This window comes from Pogoniulus pusillus, chromosome 4 (assembly GCF_015220805.1).
Source record: "Pogoniulus pusillus isolate bPogPus1 chromosome 4, bPogPus1.pri, whole genome shotgun sequence".
Taxonomy (NCBI): Eukaryota; Metazoa; Chordata; class Aves; order Piciformes; family Lybiidae; genus Pogoniulus; species Pogoniulus pusillus.
The window spans coordinates 47,114,041-47,137,351 of NC_087267.1; the positions used below are offsets into that span (position 1 = coordinate 47,114,041).

At 53.5% G+C, this 23,311-nt stretch overlaps 1 protein-coding gene across 4 annotated transcripts in view; it reads right to left on the reverse strand.

Annotated features, from left to right (window-relative positions):
* NRF1 (nuclear respiratory factor 1) overlaps window positions 1–23,311 on the reverse strand; it is a 72,526-nt gene that overhangs the window by 15,076 nt on the left and 34,139 nt on the right. For 3 of the 4 annotated variants that reach the window (XM_064142777.1, XM_064142776.1, XM_064142778.1), the window contains exons 9-10: window positions 21,907–22,064; window positions 17,805–17,929 (exon numbers count right to left, since the gene is read on the reverse strand). In XM_064142777.1, coding sequence (XP_063998847.1) covers window positions 17,805–17,929; window positions 21,907–22,064 — 283 coding nt within the window. Of the gene's footprint in view, window positions 1–9,780; window positions 9,931–17,804; window positions 17,930–21,906; window positions 22,065–23,311 lie in introns of all 4 variants that reach the window. The other variant, XM_064142774.1, reaches the window with a different exon arrangement.

Sequence of the window (23,311 nt, forward strand, 5' to 3'; positions counted from 1 at the left end):
CACACTGCTGGTGGTTTCTGGCTGAGAAACTAAAGGATTACATGGATAGGAAGCAAGTGCTGCCTGCTTGATCAAAGGCACCTGTTTCCCTGAGGGAATGAAGGCAAATTCACACAAGTCACAGGGTGGTTTGGGTTGGAAGGGACCTTAAAGATCATCTAGTTCCAACCCTCCTACTGTGGGCAGGGACACCTCCCACTAGAGCAGGTTGCTCAAGCTCCCATCCAACAGCTCCTGGGAGGAGGCAGCCACAACCTCCCTGAGCAACCTGTGCCAGTGCCTCACCACCCTCACTGCAAACAACTTCTTTCTAAATCCAGTCCAATTCTCTCCTCTTCCAGCTTCAATCCATTCCCTCTTGTCCCATCACAAGCCCTTGTAAAGATGCCCTCCACAGCTTTCTTGTAGGCTCCCTTTGCCTACTTCATGTCAGTTGAAGGTGTCCCTGTCCATGGCAGGGAGATTGCTGGTCTGAGATCACCTGCTCTGGCAGTCATCAGCTCCTTGGACTCATCAGCACCAGCACCAATTCACTCAACTTCCTTCTGGACATGCTTGAGGTTTTGAAGATTAAAACCATAGTGGGGAATGGAAGATGAGGATGTTGAGGAGCCTGTGGCAAGAAGGAGGCAATCCACAGAGGGGCTGAAGTTTGCCATGAGCTGTGAGTTGGATGTGGGAACAACAAATCAAACCATGACCACTCAGTGTCCACCTCTCTCCCTGGAGGTGTTGAAGGCCAGGCTGCATGAGGCCTTGAGTGACCTGTTTTAGTGGGAGGTGTCCCTGCCTATGGCAGAGGGCTGGAACTGGCTGAGCTTGAGGTCCCTTCCAATCTAACCCAATCTATGATTCTAAGATGCTTGGGCTTCATGATCTCAGAGGTCTTTCCCAGCCAGAACAACTGTAGGATTCACTTCAACTCCAAGCCAGGGCTCCCTTAATCTTGCCCTTCTCAGAGCCTGTGTCTTTCTGTGGGCAAGTGGGATAAAGACCCCCATGTCCCTGGAGCAGGAGGAGGCACATGTGAGCCAGCAGAAAAAGCTGCTCAGAGAGGAAACTGTACCCATCAGGGGAGAAATTAAGCCAAAGGCTATGGGGAGAGTGAGGACCAGGTCAAATCCAGGCTCAGAAATGGCACCTCTGGTTGAGAGGAAGTCACAGCAAACTTCAGGAGAAATTGCTTTTTCTCCTAGAATCACAGAATGAGACCTTGAAGGTCATCTACTGCAAACCCCCTGCAGTCAACAGGGACATCTTCAGCCACAGCAGGTTGCTCAGAGTCCCAAACCTGACCTGGAAAGGTTCCAGGGATGGGGCATCTCCCACCTCTCTGGACAACCTGGGCTGGTGCTTCACCAGCCTCACAGCAAAGAACTTCTCCCTTACACCTAACCTAAATCTCTCTCAGACTGAAGCCATCATCCCTCCTCTGGTCCCTGATGAATGGTGAAGAATCCCTCTGCAGCCTTCCTGTAGGCAGCCTTTGAATACTGGAAGGCCACCAGAAGGTTTCCCTGGAACTTCAAACAGATCCCCCTTAGAACCTGCTTTACAGCTTCCCCTCAACTCACAGAGGCATCTGTGTGCTCCTGACCTGGTGACAGTAGTGGCTGCTGTGGCTCCAAACACACCAACCTGCTGCTGAAGAGCTTCTTCCCTGGGAGGGTGGTGAAGCACTGGGCCAGGTTACCCTGAGAGATTGTGGAGTCTCCTCTGGAGAGATTCCAAACCCACTTGGACATTGTGTTGCTGGACAATCTGCTGTGGGATGCTCCTGCTTTAGCAGGGGGGTTAGGCTGGATGCTCTCCAGAGGTCCCTTTCAACCCTTACCATTCTGTGACAGACTCATGCAGCCAGATCACAGAACTTCAGAGGTTGAAAGGGACCTCCAGAGATCACTGAGTCCAACCTCCCTGCCAAGGCAGGATCTCCTAGGGCAGTCTGCACAGGAATGCATCCAGGTAGGTTTTCAAAGTCTCCAGAGAAGGAGACTCCACAACGTCTCTGGGCAGCCTGCTCCAGTGCTCTGTCACCCTCACTGTAAAGAAGTTTCTCCTCATGTTGAGTTGAAACCTTCTCTGGTCCAGTTTGTAGCCATTTGTGGGCTCCTCAATTCAAGAGGGATGTTGTGCTGGAAGGTGTCCAGAGAAGGACAAGGAAGCTGGGGAGGGGCCTGGAGCAGAGCCCTGTGAGGAGAGGCTGAGGGAGCTGGGGGGGTGCAGCCTGCAGCAGAGGAGGCTCAGGGCAGAGCTCATTGCTGCCTGCAGCTGCCTGCAGGGAGGCTGTAGCCAGGTGGGGTTGGGCTCTGCTGCCAGGCAAGCAGCAATAGAACAAGGGGACACAGTCTCAAGCTGTGGCAGGGGAGATCTGGGCTGGCTGTGAGGAGGAAGTTGTTGTCAGAGAGAGTGATTGGCATTGGAATGGGCTGCCCAGGGAGGTGGTGGAGTCTCTGTGCCTGGAGGTGTTGCAGCTAAGCCTGGCTGGGGCACTTAGTGCCATAGTCTGGTTGCTTGGGCAGGGCTGGGTGCTAGGTTGGGCTGAGTAAGCCTGGAGGTCTCTTCCAACCTGATTCTATAAGGAGCAATCACAGAATCAAGCAGGTTGGAAGAGACCTCCAAGCTCAGCCAGTCCAACCTAGCACCCAGCCCTGTCCAGTCATCTAGACCATGGCACTAAGTGCCTTATTGTTGCTGACCAGCAAAAAGAGCTTGGCCCCATCCACCTGACACCCACCCCTCAGCTATCAGGCTCCCCCAAGGAGCAGAAGCCACCACCCTGCTTGTCTCTGGTGTGTGGGGAGGGAAAATAGGGCGACTGCTGCAATCTTCCTGCCCAGCTGTTTAGGAGCTGAGGATTACTCCTGTCACATGAGCTGCTTTACAGCAAAGCCAAGCTGTCTTCATCAGCTGAGAAGGTCAGTGGCAGACAGGGGCCTCCAGGGACACACTCACTGCCCTCTGATGCCATTTACTTCCTAGAGAGATGCCAGGCAGCCAGAAAAGCTTTCCCCACTGGTCAGGGGGCAACGAGAAATGGTTTTACCTTCCAGCCCTCTGCCCAGCTCTTGTCAGGGCTCATCCAGTGAAAGGGGAGAGGAGAATCAGTCAGGGCTGGAAGGGACCCCAAGGAGCAGCCAGTTCCAACCCCCCTGCCATGCCCAGGGACACCCTACCCTAGAGCAGGCTGCACACAGCCTCAGCCAGCCTGGCCTCAAACACCTCCAGCCATGGGGCCTCAACCACCTCCCTGGGCAACCCATGCCAGCCTCTCACCACTCTCCTGCTCAACAACTTCCTCCACAACCTCCCTGGTGGTGTTCAAAGCCAGGTTGGATGAGGCCTTGAGTGGCCTGTTCTAGTGAGAGTTGTCCCTGCCTATGGCAGGAGGTTGGAACTGGATGATCCCTGAGGTGCCTTCCAACCTAAACCACTCCATGATTCTATCTCCTTCCAACCTAAACCACTCCATGGTTCTATCTCCTTCCAACCTAAACCACTCCATGGTTCTACCTCCTTCCAACCTAAACCACTCCATGATTCTACCTCCTTCCAACCTAAACCATTCCATGGTTCTATCTCCTTCCAACCTAAACCACTCCATGGTTCTATCTCCTTCCAACCTAAACCACTCCATGGTTCTATCTCCTTCCAACCTAAACCACTCCATGGTTCTATCTCCTTCCAACCTAAACCACTCCATGGTTCTATCTCCTTCCAACCTAAACCACTCCATGGTTCTATCTCCTTCCAACCTAAACCACTCCATGGTTCTATCTCCTTCCAACCTAAACCACTCCATGATTCTACCTCCAGAGGTCCATTCCAACACCATTATGCTGGGACTCTGGGATTCTGTGACTGTCACCTAACAAAACAAGTCTGGGAAGGTCCAGTGCAGCCACTCAGGGAAACGAATTAAAACCTGTCAGCTTCATCAGTCTGCCACAGGCAGGTCTGAGGGACAAGGAAAACACTTCTGCAAGCAACATCACTCAGTGGTTGCAGGACAAGGCTCTTTACTATGCCCCAGAGGCACAAGACAGATGGGGGTCTGCTTTTAGGCTTTAAAACCAGTCCCTGCCACAGAGCTCTAACAGAGAGGATAAATCCAGGCAGAGAATGATCCTCTGGACATGCTCAGAAGAAAGCAACAGAGGAGCTCAGAGAGGTCAGACCCTGCTTGGAGAGCAGCTGAGGCTTTCAAAGAGGGGCAGAGCACTCTGCAAGGCAAAGGAAACACAAAGAGCTCCTTGCAGCAGGATGGAGTTGGCTGCTCCAGCAAGTGGGGATGAGGAGTGCAAAGCAGAGCAGAGAGGGGCAGAAAGCTGAAGGCAGAAAGCTCCACAGGGAAGAAACTTTGGTCTTCCACAGCAGGCCATGAGCTTTGTCAGCGAAGGAACACACAAACCATGCCCTGAAAGAGCTGTGCTTGGGGAAGTCCCAGCCTGTAGCTCAGCTTCGAGGGTATTTCTCCTGCCAGTAAGTGCCCAGCAGCAGGGGGAGGGGCGGTGGGAGGGGAGGCAGAGAGAACTCAAACCCCTTTCTCATCTCCTCGCAGGGTAACAACAGCTTGCTGGGATTCCAGCCAGCTTCCCATTTGGATCAGGTTGCACCCTACGCCCACCGACAGCCATTAAGAGCCTGCAGCTCCCGAACCTGCCCTGGGGGGTCAGAGCAGGCTCCATCCCTTCACAGCCCAGCAACATCTTCTACAGCTCTGCAGTATACAAGGCACAAGGGTGGCCAGATCCCAGCCCAGCTCAGAAGGGAAGGCAAGAACTGTGTCCTGCTGTCATGAAACAGCAGATTGCAGCCCAGTTCTGCTGTGCCACGGGGGCGTGGGGGGGATTAAAAGCCCTTCTCCATCTGCCCAGCAGTACAGGCAAGCCCCAGGATGGTAAGAAGGGGTTACTAAAGTGGCACAACGCAGGTAGAAAACCAGCAAGGACATCTCCAGCCCTGCCTGTGGTTGCAGCATTTGTCCATCATTACTTAAGATCACAGAATTGGTTTGGTTGGAAAAGACCTCTAAGATCACCCAGTCCAACCATCCACCTAACTCCACCATGGCCATTAAACCATGTCCCAGAGTGTCTCTAGAACACCTCCAGGGGTGAGGGCAAACTAAGCAGGAGGCCAGACACCTTGCAAGCTAAAATCTGCACTGGATGTCATGGAATCACAAAATCCTGGAACTTCTGAGGTTGGAAGAGACCTTTGAGATCACCAAGTGCAACCACTCACCTAGAGCTCACAACCCCACCACTGCTGCTAGGCCACTGCCACTAAGCCATGGCCCTTGGCAACACTTGCATTGCAACTGATAGATACCTCCAGGGATGGAGACTGCAACACCTCCCTGGGCAGCCTGGGCCAGGGCTTCAGAAGTCCTTCTGAGAAGAAAATGTTCCTCATGTGCAACCTGAACCTTCTTTGGCACAACTTGAGACCATCTCAGCAGCAGTGTGGCCAGCAGGGCCAGGGAGGGGATTCTGCCCCTCTGCTGTGCCCTGCTGAGACCCCAGCTGGAGTCCTGCATCCAGCTCTGCAGCTCCCATTACAAGAGTCTCACGACCTGAATCTTCCAAGAGGATGTCAAGATGGGCAAAAAGAACTTCAGCTTTCTGTTAGGATCTCCAAGATGGGAACTGCTTCAGGGAGTAAGAGCAGGAATGCTTTGGGAAGCAGGATCAGGAGTACTTAGGGAGCAAGACCAGGAGTGCTTTGGGAGCAAGACCGGAAGTGCTCTGGGAGCAAGACCGGAAGTGCTCTGGGAGCAAGACCAGGAGTGCTCTGGGAGCAAGACCGGGAGTGCTCTGGGAGCAAGACCGGGAGTGCTCTGGGAGCAAGACCGGGAGTGCTTTGGGAGCAAGACCGGGAGTGCTTTGGGAGCAGGACCAAAACTGCCTTGGGAAGCAGGACCAGGAGTATCTAGAGAGCAAGACCGGGAGTGCTTTGGGGAGCAGGACCGGGAGTGCTGTGGGGAGTGCCTTGGGGAGCAGGACTGGGAGTGCTGTGGGGAGTGCCTTGGGGAGCAGGACCAGGATTGGTTTGGGGAGCACCTTGAGAAGCAGGACCAGGAGCACTGTGGGGAGCAGGACCAGGAGTGCTTTGGGGAGCACCCTGAGAAGCAGGACCAGGAGCACTGTGGGGAGCAGGACCAAGACTGCCTTGGGAAGCAGGACCAGGAGTGCTTTGAGGAGCAGGATCAGGAGTGCTTTGGGGAGCAGGACCAGGAGTGCTTTGGGAAGCAGGACTTCAAGTGCTGTGGGGAGTGCCTTGGGGAGCAGGACTAGGATTGGTTTGGGGAGCACCCTGAGATGCAGGACCAGGAGCACTGTGGGGAGCAGGACCAAGACTGCCTTGGAAAGCAGGAGAGGGAATGCTTTGGGGAGCAGGACTGGGAGTGCTGTGGAGAGCAAGACCAGGAGTGCCCTGGGAAGCAGGAGCAGGAGTGCTTGAAAGTATAAATTAATGGATAAAGAAGAAACCCTGCCCAGCCTGGAGCTGATACCAATCCTGCTTCCTCTTCCAGCCCAGAACAAAAGGGAACATATTGCAACTGTGCTGGGAGAGGAGGGCTGCTGCCTACTTCTTTAAATGTAATGTTAATGCCTTGTAATCAGCTTTAATTTTTAAAGAGACCCAGCCCTCCTGTCCATTTCCCCTAATTCAGGACACGTGGAAGGTAAATGGCCTGTGCTTAAACCGGGACAGCATCAGTGGTGACAGCTGGAGAGCCTGTAAGTCTCAACTGCCTGATAAGAGGAATGGATGTCAAAACTCACCAGGGGAGGGGAAATGGGGAGGGCAAGGGAGGTGCTAGAGATGCTGTAAGGTCAGTGAGAAGCTGGGAGCTAAGGGCAGACAGGGCAAGGCTCATTTACTGGATGGAAACTCACTGAAACCAACTGGACTCAAAGATTCCAAACCTGCCTGGCCATTGTGATCCTGGGCAACCCGCTTTGGGTGGCCCTGCTTTAGCAGGGAGGTTGGAGTGGGTGAGCTCCAGAGGGCCCTTCCAACCTCTACCATGCTGGGGTTCTGTGAAATGCCACAAGTGATGAAACAAGGGAGGACTTGGCAGTGACTCCCTACTCGTCATGAAGTTGGCTTCCCTTTTGGGGTGCTGCTGTCACAAACAGGCTAAGGAGAAAAGGCATTGGGCTCTCAGGGGGCAGCAACAGTATCACAGTATCATCAGGGTTGGAAGAGACCTCACAGATCATCAAGTCCAACCCTTTACCACAGAGCTCAAGGCCAGACCATGGCACCAAGTGCCACGTCCAACCCTGCCTTGAACAGCTCCAGGGACGGCGACTCCACCACCTCCCCGGGCAGCCCATTCCAGTGTCCAATGACTCTCTCAGGGAAGAACTTTCTCCTCCTCTCTCTCCAGAGAAGACTCCACAACCTCTCTGGGCAGCCTGTTCCAGGGCTCCAACATCCTTAAAGGAAAGGAGTTTTTCCACATGTTTAGGTAGAACCTCCTGGGGCCTGGTTTGTGCCCACTGCCCCTTGTCCTGCCACTGGGCACCACCAACAAGAGTCTGACCCCATCCTCTTGCCCCCCACCATGGAATCACAGAATCAAGCAGGTTGGAAGAGACCTCCAAGATCATCCAGTCCAACCTAGCACCCAGCCCTGGCCAGTCAACTACACCCTTTAGCTTTGCTGAGCACTGAGCAGATCCCCTCTCAGGCTGCTCTTCTCCCTCACCCTTTAGCTTTGCTGAGCACTGAGCAGATCCTCTCTCAGGCTGCTCTCCTCTCTCACCCTTTAGCTTTGCTGAGCACTGAGCAGATCCCCTCTCAGGCTGCTCTTCTCCCTCACCCTTTAGCTTTGCTGAGCACTGAGCAGATCCCCTCTCAGGCTGCTCTCCTCCCTCACCCTTTAGCTTTGCTGAGCACTGAGCAGATCCCCTCTCAGGCTGCTCTCCTCCCTCACCCTTTAGCTTTGCTGAGCACTGAGCAGATCCCCTCTCAGGCTGCTCTCCTCCCTCACCCTTTAGCTTTGCTGAGCACTGAGCAGATCCCCTCTCAGGCTGCTCTCCTCCCTCACCCTTTAGCTTTGCTGAGCACTGGGCAGATCCCCTCTCAGGCTGCTCTCCTCCAGGCTCCACAGCCCCAGGGCTGCACTGGCTCGCACGCAGCCAGCTCCACGTAACCCCGGCACAGGCAGTGCCTGGCGAGCTGGGCCAAAGGGCCAGCCTGGTGGCACCAGCATGGCATGGGATGGACTTGCCCCAGGCACTGTGTTTAGCACGGTCTGTGGGCAGACAAAGGCCAATGGGCAGCCGCCGGGCGCGGGATGTCCAAGCCAAGCCGAGCAGTCCCCTGCCAGCCTCGGCTCGGGCCAGGCTGAGCTGCCTGCGCCGCCCCAGATCAGCCTCCGAGAGCAACGCAGGGCAGCAGCCAAACACGGCAGATCTGCACCCTGGGCTTAAAGCAGCAGGGCAAGGGAAGCTGGGCTGAATCTCTGGAGGGCCCTTCCAAGCCCTACCATGCTGCCACTCTGGGAACTGATTGGGTTGGAAGAGATCTCTAAGCTCATCGAGTCCAACTCTGAGCCCAGCCCTGCCAGGTCGCCACCAAACCATGCTCCTCGGCACCACTTCTCCATGGCTTTTAAACACCTCCAGGGATGGGGACTCCATCACTACCCTGTGCCAGACCCTTTAGGGGGGGAAGTTGTTCCTCATGTCCAGCCCAACTCTCTCCTGCTACAACTTAAGGCCATTTCCTCTCACCCTATCACTTGTTCCTTGGGAGAAGAGACCAATCCCCACCTGGCTCCAGCCTCCTTCCAGGGAGTTGCAGAGAGCCAGAAGGTCTCCCCTCAGCTTCCTTTGCTCCAGGCTGAACAATCCCAGATCCCTCAGCTGCTCCTCACAAGAGCTGTTCTCCAGACCCTTCAGCAGCTTTATTGCCCTCCTCTGGGCTCACTCCAGCCCCTCAAAGTTCCTATTTAGAGTGAGGGTCCCAAAACTGAACCCAGGATTTGAGGTGAGACTTCACCAGTGCCCAGTCCAGGGGGGACAATCCCTGCTCTACTCCTGCTGGCCACACACTTGTTAATCAGGATGCTGGTGGCCTTCTTGGCCACCTGGGCAGATGCTGGGCTCACCTTCAGCTACTGTCAACCAAGCCCCCAGGTTCTTCTCTGCTGGGCTGCAGCTCTGCAGCGGGGCTGCAGTTTCCAGCTACTCTGCCCCAAGCCTGGGACATTCTTGGGCTTTTTGTGACCCAAGTGCAGGGCTCAGCACTTGATGTCATTGAACCTCATCCCATTGGCCACGGCCCATTGACTCAGCCTGGATAGATCCTTCTGTAGAGCCTCCCTACCCCAAGCAGATCAACGCTCTTGCCTAGCTTGGTGACGCCTCACCACCTACTCTGGGGCTCCCTGGACAGCCAGATGCTGCTATGGCAAGGGTGCAGACTCAGAGAAGGCTGAGCTGTAGCTGAGCATCCTCTCTCTGCAGGGCACACCCAGGACCTGCACATGCTCGACACAGAAGAAGCTCTTTGAGCTCAGCTGAGGCCAACATTTCCTCTCCGAGAGCATCACATCCTGGGTCGACTGCAATTCCTTCCTCTGCAGCCATGTGTCCTCTAGGAGACACCTCTGCCTGTTCCTGGCCCCAGGAACCCACACTCATTCTCTTCAGCTCTCCTTGCTGGCTGCCACAGGCCTCCTTCTTTCTCCTGTCAGCTGAAACACATCTGCAACAACGATTGTCCTCCCTTCTCCTCCAGACTGGGATGAAATCATACCTGTTTCAGGGCAACGCTTCAACAATAAAATCTGTTCCCTCTGGGAAGACCCTACAAAAAGCTCCACTCTTTCCTTCCTGTCCTCCTGGGCGCAAGCAAGCTCATCTGCACTTTGCCAAGTTGCTAGAGACTCATCTTGGTTCATCTTCCCTAAAAAGGAGATCCAACAGGGAAAAAAAAAAAGGCTCTTTTAAAGATTGGTATTTGCAGCAGATCAGTTCCCAAACCTCCCCACCACCACCACCACCACCCCCCCCAAGACCTTAGGGGTTTTATTCCACCCCTCGTGTGAAAAAAGGCAGCAGTTGCCAGCAGATGCACACCTCCCTGTGCCAAGGCAGCCAAAAGCAGGAGGAGCTCCCTACAGCTGGGTTTTCCCGATGGATCTCCCTCTGCCTCCCCTGTCTGGGCTCAGAGGAGAGGCTGGCACCTCCTGCCTTTCCCTCCTGGATGTGCTGACAACTGGAAACAGCTTCCACAGAGCTGCATGGGACTGGCAACCATGCTCCAGGCCTGGAGATCTCCCCACTGCCAGGAGGAGGGGTCCCCATCTCCCATCTGCACAGCTGAGGGTGGAGGCAGGTTTCCACCTGCCACCTTGCTCATTTTGTGCTGGAAGCTGAGCAGCTTCACCCCTTGCTGGAGGTTTTGCACAGCTGAGGGTACAGACAGGTTCCAGCAAAGGGCTATGAGGATGATGAGAGGACTGGAGGGCACTGCCTGATGAGGAGAGGCTGAGGGACCTGGGGCTGTTTAGTCTGGAGAAGAGAAGATTGAGAGGGGATTTGATCAATGTTTGTAAGTATCTGAAGGCTGCCAGGAGGGGGGGACAGGCTCTGCTCACTGCTGCCTGGGACAGGACAAGGAGCAATGGGTGTAAGCTGCAGCACAGGAGGTTCCAGCTCAACACAAGGGGAACTTCTTTACTGTAAGTGTCCCAGAGCCCTGGCACAGGCTGCCCAGAGAGGTTGTGGAGTCTCCTTCCCTGGAGCCTTTCAAGGCCTGTCTGGAAGTGTTCCTGTGTGATCTGTTAGATAGGATTGTCCTGCTGTGGCAGGGGGGTTGGACTGGATGATCTCTTTGGGTCCCTTCCAACCCCTAACATCCTGTGAGCCTGTGTTCAACAAAAATGTGGAGCAGCTGCCACATGTGAGGACCAAGGTGCACAAGTGAGCATCCATTGGTATGTGGCTGTGCCTAGCTGAGGACTGTTCAGTCAGTTCCCTGGTCACAGCTTGATTTCACATCTTCCACTGTCACTCCTCCCCTTACAAACTCCAGCTCTTACTACCATGCCTCTTTCCATGCACTAGTTCTGAACCTCAGACAGAGCTCTGAGCAACCCACCCTCCTCTCACCTTCCAAATGGCCCTCCAGAGTGTCACACACTGCACAAAACTGTCACAACCAACCCAAGCTAGGGGATGAAGGGCTGGAGAGCAGCCCTGTGGGGAAAGACTTGGGGGTGCTGGGGAGTGAAGAGCTGGACATGAGCTGGCACCCTGAGCTCACAGCCCAGAGCCAACCTGTCCAGGCTGATCCCCAGCAGTGTGGGCAGCAGGTGCAGGGAGGGGATTCTGCCTCTCTGCTGTGACCCCACCTGCAATGCTGGGGACACTTCTGGAGTCCTCAGCACAGGATAGACATGGACCTGTTGGAGTGGGGCCAGAGGAGGCCACAGCAATGATGGGAGGGCTGGAAGCCCTCTGCTGTGAGACCAGGCTACTAGAGCTGAGGTTGTTCAGCCTGGAGAAGGATCCAGTGAGACCTTCTGGTGGCCTTTCAGGACTTAAAGGGCATCTACATAAAAAGATGGGGACAATCTTTTTAGCAGGACCTTTTACAGAACAAGGGGGAATGGTTTGAAGCTCTAAGAAGGAGACTTAGATTGGAGAGAAGGAAGAAGCTTTTTCCACTGAGGGTGGTGAAAGCCTGGCTCAGGTTGCCCAGAGAGGTGGTAGATGCCCCCATCTCTGGAACCATACCAGGTCAGGTAGTTTATGGCTCTGAGCAGCCTGCCCTATTTGCAGATGTCCCTGCTGAGCTCTGCCCTGAGCCTCCTCTTCTGCAGGCTGCACACCCCCAGCTCCCTCAGCCTCTCCTCACAGGGCTCTGCTCCAGGCCCCTCCCCAACCTTGCTGCCCTGCTCCAGACACCTTCCAGTACCTCAACATCTCTCTGCAATGGAGGAGCCCAGAACTGGACACAGCACTCAAAGCACAAGAGGGAGATTTAGGCTGCAGAGAAAGAAGAACTTTCTTACAGTGAGGATGGTGAGAGCCTGTCCCAGGTTACTCAGAGAGGTGGTAGATGCCCCCATCCCTGCAACCATGCCAGGTAGTTTATGGCTCTGAGCAACCTGCTCTAGTTGCAGCTGTCCCTGCTGATGACCATGAAAGGTCCTTTCCAACCCATACCACTCTATGATCTGATGAAGCCCAGGCCTGTGATGACACCAAGGCCATTAGCCCAACCTTCCTTGTGCAGAGAGCCTGCTCTGTCCTTCACAGGCAGCAGTGCACTGCTACAGCCCTGCTGAGGCAGAAGCTTCATCAATATTTCAGGATGAAGCCAGGAAGCTCCCAGCCCAAGCAGCTTTCAAAGCCCTGATCAGATCAATGTCAAACAAAAGGCTGCAGTATGAGGATGCTCTGGTGAGAGAGGCCCGGGCTGCAGGCTGGCACTGTCACCTCCTCCCTCCCAGCACATATCAAGTTTCTCCTCTCTGGCCTCAGCACACTGAGATGGCTCCAGCAGCAGCTCATCAGCATGGAGCTGCCCAAAGCAGCCCCAGAGTGGCAGAGTTCCTTCTGACTGGAGCATCAACTGAAATTGGTGTTTGCTCCAATCCCCTTCTGCTTGCTTTGAATATGACTTTGCTTTCATGCCAGCCACTTAAGAACAAAACCATCTGAGCCTCAAAAGCATGGGGTCAGCAGTTCCAAGCATCCCAAGGCAGAGCAGATGCTCCAGAGTGGTAAGAAAACCATAATGCACTTAGCTTAGTTTGACACTGCATGGGAGCAGGAGATCTAATTTCCCTCAGCTAGAAAACGTAACCGATCGCCAGATTATCCACAGCCTTCCTGGACTCAGCTCCCTGCAAGGCCAAATCCAGCCCTGGCTTCCAAGATATCCATGAACACACAGAAGCTGTCTCTTTTCTAGCAGCCCTGTGTCTCTCAGATCATTTAGTTATTATTCAGATGCCAGCCAAATTTGTTCAATTGCTGTTTCTGATTCCGTATCAATAAGATGGGGATAAAGCTAAGGGCAGGGTTCTGCACTTTGGCCACAACAACCCCAAGCAGCACTGCAGGCTGGGGACAGAGTGGCTGAGAGCAGCCAGGCAGAGAGGGCCCTGGGGGTGCTGGCAGAGAGGAGCTGCAGCTGAGGCAGCAGTGCCCAGGTGGGCAGCAGAGCCAATGGCATCCTGGGCTGGCTCAGGAGCAGTGTGGGCAGCAGGACAAGGGAGGTTCTTGTGCCCCTGTGCTCAGCACTGCTCAGGCCACCCCTGGAGTGCTGTGTCCAGTTCTGGGCTCCTCAATTCATGAGAGATGTTGAGGTGCTGGAAGGTGTTTGGAGCAGGGCAGCAAGGCTGGGGAGGGGCCTGGAGCAGAGCCCTGTGAGGAGAGGCTGAGGGAGCTGGGGGGGTGCAGCCTGCAGCAGAGGAGGCTCAGGGCAGAGCTCATTGCCGCCTGCAGCTGCCTGCAGGGAGGCTGTAGCCAGGTGGGGTTGGGCTCTGCTGCCAGGCAAGCAGTAACAGAAGAAAGGGACAGAGCCTCAAGCTGTGCCAGGGGAAGTCTAGGCTGGATGTTGCTAGGAAGTTGTTGGCAGAGAGAGTGATTGACATTGGAATGGGCTGCCCAGGGAGGTGGTGGAGTCTCTGTGCCTGGAGGTGTTGCAGCCAAGCCTGGCTGGGGCACTTAGTGCCATAGTCTGGTTGCTTGGGCAGGGCTGGGTGCTAGGTTGGCCTGGCTGAGCTTGGAGTTCTCTCCCAACCTGGTTGGCTCTATGATTCTATGACTTACATTCCAGGGAAAGTGGCCTGGGAAAGGGATTGGAGTCACTCAAAAAGGACCTGCAGAAGGGTAAGAGCATTCCTCTGCTGTAGTGAGACAACATCTGGAGGTTGTGGATGTCCCCTGCCTGGAGGTGTTCAAGGCCAGGCTGGATGAGGCCTTGAGCAACCTAGTCTTGTGGAATGTGTCCATGCCCATGGCAGGGGGGGTGGAACTGGATGATCTTTAAGGTCCTTTTCAACCTAAACCACTCTATGAATCTATGGCTGAGCTCTGGGTTCCCCAGTTCAGAAGAGACAGAGCTACACCGGAGACTGTCCAAGAGAGGTTAGGAGAACCATGAAGTGAAAAGCTGAGAGACCTAAGGCTGGAGAAGGCTGAGGGAGGATCTTATTCATGTTTATAAACACTCGAAGGGTGAGTGCCAAGAAGATGCCAGTCTCTTTTCCACAGGACAGGGGGCAATGGATACAAACTGGAACACAGGAGGTTGCACCTCAACAACAGGAAAGACTTCTCTAAGGGTCCTGGAGCAGCCTGCCCAGGGAGGTTGTGGAGTCTCTTTCTCTAGAGACTCTCAAGGCTCATCTGGATACTTTCCTGTGTGACCTGCCCTAGGTGATCCTGCTTTGGCAAGGGGGTTGGGACTGGATGATCTAGAGGGGTCCCTGTTTTGTAATGGCTGGACAGAAATGGTACATGGCAACACCAGCACATCGAACCTCTGCAAGCGACAGCACGAGAGAGGGATTTGCTGGCTAAGGCTATCCTGGCTTTGGCTCATTTGTCCTCTCTCCTCCCTGCTCCAAACTGCTTCTCATTTCAACTCCTCCCCGTGGAAGGAGCAGTCTGTCCCCACTGCACATCTGGGAGGATGCTCACATTCACAGCCTGGGCTTTATGGGATGAGGAGAAGGTAGATAAAGCTGCTGTAGGAACAGGAGTCAGTGTGTGCTCAGCAGCCAAGAACATCACCTAGGCCAGACCAGCAAGAGTGTGGCCAGCAAAATCAAGGCAGGATGAAGGGTCTAGAGAATGGGTCTTGTGAGGAGTGGGTGAGGGAAGTGGGGTTGTTGAGCCTGGAGAAAATGAGGCTGAGGGGAGACCTTCTGCCTCTCTACAGCTCCCTGACAGGAGGTTGGAGCCAGGTGGGAGTTTGATCTCTTCTTGCAGGGAACAAGTGACAAGATAAGAGGAAATGGCTTCAAATTGTGCCAGAGGAGGTTTAGGGCAGACACTAGGAAAAACTTCTTTCCTCCAAGAGTGGTCAGGCACTGGAAGAGGCTGGAGTCACCACTCCTGGAGGTGTTGAAGCACTGTATGGACATGGCACTCTGGGACACAGTGGTCTTAAGCTGAAGGTCGGACTCGATCTCAAAGGTCTTTTTCCACCCAAAACAGTTCTACAGTCCTCTGATAAATCCTCCACCAGAGTGGCAGGGCTGAAAACCCATCCATCTGCTCTCCATCCCCAGACAGTGGGAATGGATACCACCATCTCCTCCATCCCTGAGGGAGATATATTAGCTGGTTACGTAATCAAGCTACCAGCGTGGCGCTTCCAAGGGCCGCCAAAGCCCTTCCCCTTAATACCACCGGAGATTAGAGCAGATCGAAGAAGAGTGGAAACCAGGAGAGGGGCTGGGGAGGGGTGGGGAGGGAAATGCTGCAACCTCTCTCCCCTTAATGCACTCTAAATCCCAGCTGATTTCCAACCCTGCCTCTGAAAAAAAACCATAGAAAGGAAAAGGCCCAAAAAAAACCCAACCCTAACAGACCCCAACCCTCAAAGCTCAGCCTTAACGTTGGGTGAGAGAGGTTGAGTGACTCAGGAAGGGTGTTGAGGAGGAGAGCATCCAGAGGAATCCAGAGCATGGCAGCAGACCAAAAGGAGTCAGGGGGTGCAGAGCTGCTAAAGGATACTAATGTGCTTTCACAAATCTGATTAGTTGCTGGTTTTGAGCATCCAGGGCCAGAGCCTTCCATAACCATCCATCACTTATCCCCCACTGCCCGGTACGACACAACCCTGCTCTTCCCTCTCCCTGGCAGCTGCATTCCCAGCTCCCAGCACAGGGATTTCACTTCATCTCTGCTCCCTCTTCAGGCTGCTTGATTCCACAGCAAGAGGCATCAAGTTGCAAACCCCAAGTGAAAAAAAAACCCCACTCTTCTCTCCACTGCCCTGTTTTTGCTGCAGACCAAAGCTGGATGACTCGAAGAGTGCATTCCCCACGAGATGAGGGTTTTGATGGGCACCAAACTGGAGGTCTCACCTCACCAGATTTCTGCTTTCCAAGCCAAGTGACAAGGCAGGAAGGCATCACTCTGCCATCCAACTGGTTCATAGAATGGTTTGGGTTGAAAGGGAGCTTCAGGATCATCCAGTTCCAACCCCTCTGCCATGAGCAGGGACAGCTTTCACTAGACCAGCTTGCTCAAGGCCTCATCCAACGTGGCTTTGAACACCTCCAGGAAAGGGACATCCACAACCTCCCTGGGTAACCTGAATACAAAGTTGCCCTTGGATGATTAGAATTCAACAAGTTCCATCTTCAGGGCAATGTTTCTTTGTGGCTTATCATAGAATCACAGAATGGCTTAGGCTGGAAGTGACCTCAGAGATCATCTACTGCAACCTCCTGCCACATGCAAAGACACCTCCCAGCTAGACTTGGTTGCTGAAGGCCTTATCCAACCTGGCCTTGAACACCTCCAGGGAGGAGGCATCTACAACCTCCCTAGGTAGCCTATTCCAGTCTCCTTACCCTTGTACTGAAGAACTTCTCGCTAAGATCCACTCTAAACCTACTCTCCTTCTGCTTTAAAACCATTCCCCCTTGTCCCCTGCCATTAGACACCCTTATGAAAAGGCCCTCTCCAGCCTTTCTGTGGGTTCCCTTCAGGTATTGGAGGGCAGCAATCAGGTCCCCTCAGAGTCTTCTCCAGATTTCATCATTTGGCATCATTTTTGGAGCTTCTTTTGACACATTAAATCAAAATAACCACTGAGTTCCACCACTGAATTGGGAAAGCAGAGCAAGAGCATCACCCAGAAGTCCAACACAATGGGAGGAAGTAGATGAGCACCAACTAGACAAGTTTGGACATTCCAGTTGTAGAAGAAGGAGATGAACACCACCTAAGACATGTTTGTATGTTCCAATACAGCCACTTGAACCACTTCCTGTGAACTTATTGGTTTATTCACTATCAGTTTAGTTGGAGTAAGTGCAGAAGTCACCAGAGGTGGCCAAAGAAACATCCAGATTGTAGGGTGAGGAATGCTGCAGAGAATCCCTAACACTGAGAGTCTGACTATGGTGGCAAGATGGAAGAAGCAGCAGGATGCAAACATCCCCAAAATGATATGCCAATGGAAGCAGCAGGAGGCAAACATCCCAAAATCATATGCTAATGGGTGACTGGAAGGTGCCACCCAAATGGGAAGGTGACAGCTGCTGAGGAGCAGCCATAAAGAGTTGTGGGGAAGGAAGGAAATGGGCAGGTGAGAGAGCACAGGTCACACTCTGCCATTTCACAGCCAAGCAGTTTGGAGATGAGATTACTGTGGAGATGAGTTTGCTGTGGTTGTGTTACTTGACCAGGTCTGGCCCTCCTTGTGCAGATGAAGTGGGAAGGAGTTTTCCACAGCCAAGCAGTTTGGAGATGAGATTACTGTGGAGATGAGTTTGCTGTGGTTGTGTTACTTGACCAGGTCTGGTCCTCCTTGTGCAGATGAAGCAAGGGAGGAGTTTTCCATCCCAAAAATAAAGACTAAGTAGGAGCTGGCAGGGGAAGGAGAAGAAGAGCAGAACCAGCAGCATTATGAGAGTACCAAGAGGTTACCATTTTGTTCTGAGCTTTGAAGTCACAACCTGCTTAGGGACCACCTGCAGTGAGCCACAGCTATTTCAGGAGCACACACACACACACCAAAAAAATCACATTTCAAGTAAAAGAGAGGAAGAATCTCAAGCCAAGAGCAAAACCAAAGCTTACCATTGGCATCTTGAACTCCAGTAAGTGCTCCTACTGCTGCTGCAGTTTCACCAGATAGGACAATTTGTCCTCCACCTTGAAGAGTGGCTTCAGCAAGAGTGGCTACTGCGTGGGCAGCTGCTTCACTGTGGGCACAGGAGAGGAGAAAGGAGAGTTAAGGAAGCACAAGCAACATCATTCCAGTTGGGCCTGTGCTAACCAGCATGTCAAGAGAACAAATTCAGAATGGAGTGATTCTTACTGGGCCAAATGAAGTTATCCAGAGAAGAAAAGCTCCAGTGGAGGAGGACTACATGGGGAGAAGCAGCTTCTAGTGGCTTTGTTCAGATTGAAGACCTCCTAGCAACAGCATCCCTGCCCTCTCAGCAACACAGAATGGTTTGGGTTGGAAGGGGCCTTAAAGATCATCTAGTTTCAATTCCTCTGCCATGGGTAGGGACACCTTCCAGTAGATCAGGTTGCTGAAGGCCTTATCCAACCTGGCCTTGAATACCTCCAGGGAGGAGGCCTCCATGGCCTCCCTGGGCAACTTGTTCCAGTGTCTCTCACAGTCATTATCTTTTGGCTAAGACCTTCCTAAAAGTTTCTGACAATCCAAGTAAGCTTCTGGTACAAAACTCATCCTCTGGGGACTGTCCCATCCCGTGTCCCTATGGATTTTAGAGCTTCCTTACTCATTCCACAAGTTCACCTTGCACTGAAACAGGCACCAGAAGGTTACCATTCCCAGGATCACATCAGAAGCTCCACATTTAGCTAGGAGGGAGAACTTCTTCCCTGCCAAGTGGCTTAGTAATTTGTTTTAATGAGTGATCAGTAGGCTTAGCTCAATATTCTTACATCTCTTCCTACAAATGAGGTCAGACCAAAGGTCCTTCTCATGAAGCAAGGCAGTATCAGGTGTTTAGAATCATGGAACTGTTTGCCTTGGAAGAAACCTTTAAAATCATCAAGTTCAGCCATTAAGGGTGACTGCTAAACCACATCCCTCAGCATCACATCTACCTACCTTTGACATCCCTCCAAGGATGGAGACTCCAACACATAGAATCAAGCAGGTTGGAAGAGACCTCCAAGCTCAGCCAGCCCAACCTAGCACCCAGCCCTGCCCAGTCACCCAGACCATGGCACTAAGTGCCCCAGCCAGGCTTGACTTCAACACCTCCAGCCACAGAGACTCCACCACCTCCCTGGGCAGCCCATTCCAATGCCAATCACTCTCTCTGACAACAACTTCCTCCTAACATCCAGCCTAGACCTCCCCTGCCACAGCTTGAGACTGTGTCCCCTTCTTCTGTTGCTGCTTGCCTGGCAGCAGAGCCCAACCCCACCTGGCTACAGCCTCCCTGCAGGCAGCTGCAGGCAGCAATGAGTTCTGCCCTGAGCCTCCTCTGCTGCAGGCTGCACACCCCCAGCTCCCTCAGCCTCTCCTCACAGGGCTCTGCTCCAGGCCCCTCCCCAGCTTTGTCGCCCTCCTGTGGACACCTTCCAGCACCTCAACATCTCTCTGCAATAGAGGGGCCCAGAACTGGACACAGCACTCCAAGGGTGGCCTGAGCAGTGCTGAGCACAGGGGCACAAGAACCTCCCTTGTCCTGCTGCCCACACTGCTCCTGAGCCAGCCCAGGATGCCATTGGCTCTGCTGCCCACCTGGGCACTGCTGCCTCATCTCCAGCCTACTCTCCACCAGCAACATCTCCAGCAAGAGACCATCTACAACCTCCCTGGGCAATCTGTTCCAAAGTCTCACCAGCTTTCACTTCTCAACAGCCCCTCCATGTCTCAGAGCAGATCTTCGTGAAGCAGAGCATTTCCTCCTCCTGCTTTTTGCCTCCTCTCCTGAACCCACAGCTATGTGCAGGCAGCTACACTGCAGGAAGGCCAAACTCTGCCTCAGCACACCTGGGCTGAGCACACATTTTCTGGTGTGTCTGCTTCCCAGACCTCACCCAGCACTTAGCTGAATCCACTTTCAAGGGCAGTTGAGCATTTTAATGACCTGTTATGGTTCCATCCCCCAAAATAACAACCAGCTGCAGCTTAAAAAGCTTTTCCCAGTTACAGTCTGTGCCACAGACATTAATTGGTTCCAATCAATCAATTAATTACCCAACTCCACTTTGTCTTCTTTTACTAGAAGGCCTAGAATTTCCCATCCTCAAACCTGAGAGGGAAGGCCATACTGTTGGGCAGAGGTACTGCTTTTTGTGGGGCTGTGAAAGACTCTGAGCTTTGCTGACAGCCATTGGAAGAAGATTCAGAGATCAGTCACAGGATGGTCGTGGTTGGAGACCTTTAAGATCATCAAGTCCAGCCATTCAAGTCTGGTGCCAAACCATGGTCAGAGAAGACCTTTAGGAGCATCAAGTCCAGCCACTGTCTAACTCTATCAGGTCTGCTGCCAAACCATGGTAGGAGAAGACCTTTAAGATCATCAGGTCCAGCCACTCTCTAACTCTATCAACTCTGGTGCCAAACCATGCTTGGAGAAGACCTTTAAGATCATCAGATCCTGCCATTGTCTATCATCTCTGGTGCCAAACCATGGTTGGAGAAGACCTTTCAGAGCATCAAGTCCAGCCACTGTCTAACTCTATCAAGTCTGGTGCCAAACCATGCCACTCAGCACCACATCTGTGCACATCTGAAACACTTCCAGCAGTGGAGATTAAATCACCTCCCTGGGGAGGCAGCTCCTGTGGTTGAGAACCTTTTCAATTGAGAAACTTCTTCCACATCCAACCTAAACCTCCCCTGGTGCAATCTGAGGCCACTGTTTCTCCTCATTCTGTTTCTAGGGAGAAAAGACCAACCCATAACTGGCTCCAACCTCCTGAACATTCCATCTCCTCATGTTCAGATGGAACCTCCTGGCTTCCACTTTGTGCACACTGCCCCTTGTTCTGTCTCTGGGCTCCACTGAAGAGAGACTGGTTCTATCTTCTTGCCCCCCACCTTTTAGCTCTTGCTGAGCATCAAGCAGATCCTTTCTCAGGCTGCTCTTCTCCAGGCTCAACAGCCCCAGGGCTCTCAGCTTTTCTTCCTCACAGAGATGTTCCAAGCCCATCAGCAGCTTTGAAGCCTCCACTGGACTCTCTCCAACAGCTCTTTGTCTGTCTTGGCCTGGGGAGCCCAAAACGGAAGCCAGGAATCCATCTGTGGCCTCACCAGGGCCACAGCTCATAGAATCATAGAATCAAGCAGGTTGGAAGAGGCCTCCAAGCTCAGCCAGTCCAACCTAGCACCCAGCCCTGGCCAATCAACCAGCCCATGGCACTAAGTGCCCCAGCCAGGCTTGACTTCAACACCTCCAGGCACAGTGACTCCACCACCTCCCTGGGCAGCCCATTCCAATGCCAATCACTCTCTCTGACAACAACTTCCTAACAACATCCAGCCTAGACCTGCCCTGGCACAACTTGAGACTCTGTCCCTTTGTTCTGTTGCTGCTTGCCTGGCAGCAGAGACCAACCCCACCTGGCTACAACCTCCATTCAGGTAGTTGTAGACAGCAATGAGCTCTGCCCTGAGCCTCCTCTTCTTCAGCCTTATAGAGGGTGATGGAGTCTCTCCCTCAGCCTCTTCTTCTGAAGACTAAACAACCTCAGTTCCCTCAGCTGTTCTTCGTAAGACTTGTGCTCAACACCCTCCACCAGCTTGGTCACTCTTCTAAAGTTCATAGAATCATAGAATCAGGCAGGGTTGGAAGGGAGCACAAGGAGCAGCCAGTGCCAACCCCCTGCCATGCCCAGGGACACCCTACCCTAGAGCAGGCTGCACACAGCCTCAGCCAGCCTGGCCTCAAACACCTCCAGCCATAGGGCCTCAACCACCTCCCTGGGCAAGTTCTAAAGCTCAGTTCTGTAAGGGAACCACTGCTGTTCAAAGCATTTAGAGGGCACAATTACTGCCTGCTTCTCCCTCTTCCAGGCCATTTCCAAGTCAGTGCTCTTCTGTGGACATCAGGAGCTATCCTGCAGACACCTGGACATGGGCTGACATTGGAGCTTGCTACGGATGTAGGCAGTGGTCTTTGCACTGTTAAGAGTGCAAACCTAGAAGGAAACACTTCAAAAGCCTTCAACCATCTCTCAGCCATACCTGTTGAGTGCCATGGTAACAGTTGCTCCTTGTTGCATCTCCTGAGATGCTGCCACTGCTGCTTCTGCTAAGGATGCCACCGCCTGCGTGGCCTCTGATGCCTGCGTCGTCTGGATGGTCATCTCACCTCCCTGTAGCGTCGCCCAGTTCTGCTCCACCTATGGGCAGAAACGAAAAGGAAGGTCCCAGGATTGGATGCCAGCCCAGGAAGGAACAATCACTGTCTAAAATGAAAGGGCCAGAGAGTTTCAAGAGGTCTTCTCAGAAGACCTGGACACGCTTGGACATCGAGACAGGAGGGCAAAGGGAAGAAGCCTGAGATCCACCTCAGGACGTTGCGGCACTCTGCAGTCCTCTGCCAGCCGTGAGTGGACCTCTGTGGTCAGCCCATGGCTTCAGCTGCTCTTTTCCATGTCAAACAAGAGTTTCCTTCCATGAATATCTGCAAAGTTCCTCCACCTGAGGGTGCTGGGAGAGAGGAGCTGAAGCTGAGGCAGCAGTGCCCAGGTGGGCAGCAGAGCCAATGGCATCCTGGGCGGGCTCAGGAGCAGTGTGGGCAGCAGGACAAGGGAGGTTCTTGTGCCCCTGTGCTCAGCACTGCTCAGGCCACCCCTGCAGTGCTGTGTCCAGTTCTGGGCCCCTCAATTCATGAGAGCTGTTGAGGTGCTGGAAGGTGTCCAGAGAAGGGCAGCAAGGCTGGGGAGGGGCCTGGAGCAGAGCCCTGTGAGGAGAGGCTGAGGGAGCTGGGGGGGTGCAGCCTGCAGCAGAGGAGGCTCAGGGCAGAGCTCATTGCTGTCTGCAGCTGCCTGCAGGGAGGCTGTAGCCAGGTGGGGTTGGGCTCTGCTGCCAGGCAAGCAGCAACAGAAGAAGAGGACACAGCCTGAAGCTGTGCCAGGGCAGGTCTAGGCTGGATGTTAGGAGGAAGTTGTTGGCAGAGAGTGATTGGCATTGGAATGGGCTGCCCAGGGAGGTGGTGGGGTCTCTGTGCCTGGAGGTGTTGCAGCCAAGGCTGGCTGAGGCACTTAGTGCCATGGGCTGGATGACTGGGCAGGGATGGGTGCTAGGTTGGACTGATGAGCTTGGAGGTCTCTTCCAACCTGGTTGATTCTATGGTTCTATGGCCTCTGTGTCCCCTGGAGGCCCTTCTGAAGGCCTACCATTCTGTGATAAGGCAGCTCTCCACTTGACCCATGGAGCTGTCAAGATGCCTTAACCTCTTTCAGAGCAGGGATGAAATAAAGCCTAGAAAAGAAGGGAGGACTGCCTAGGCTTTCCTCACACTGCCACAAAGGTTGCACTGCTGAGATTCTAACCAGCACCTCTAAACATGGACGTGGTTTAATGACCATGGAGGTCTTAGGTTGAAGGTTGGACTTAGAATCATAGAATCAAGCAGGATGGAAGA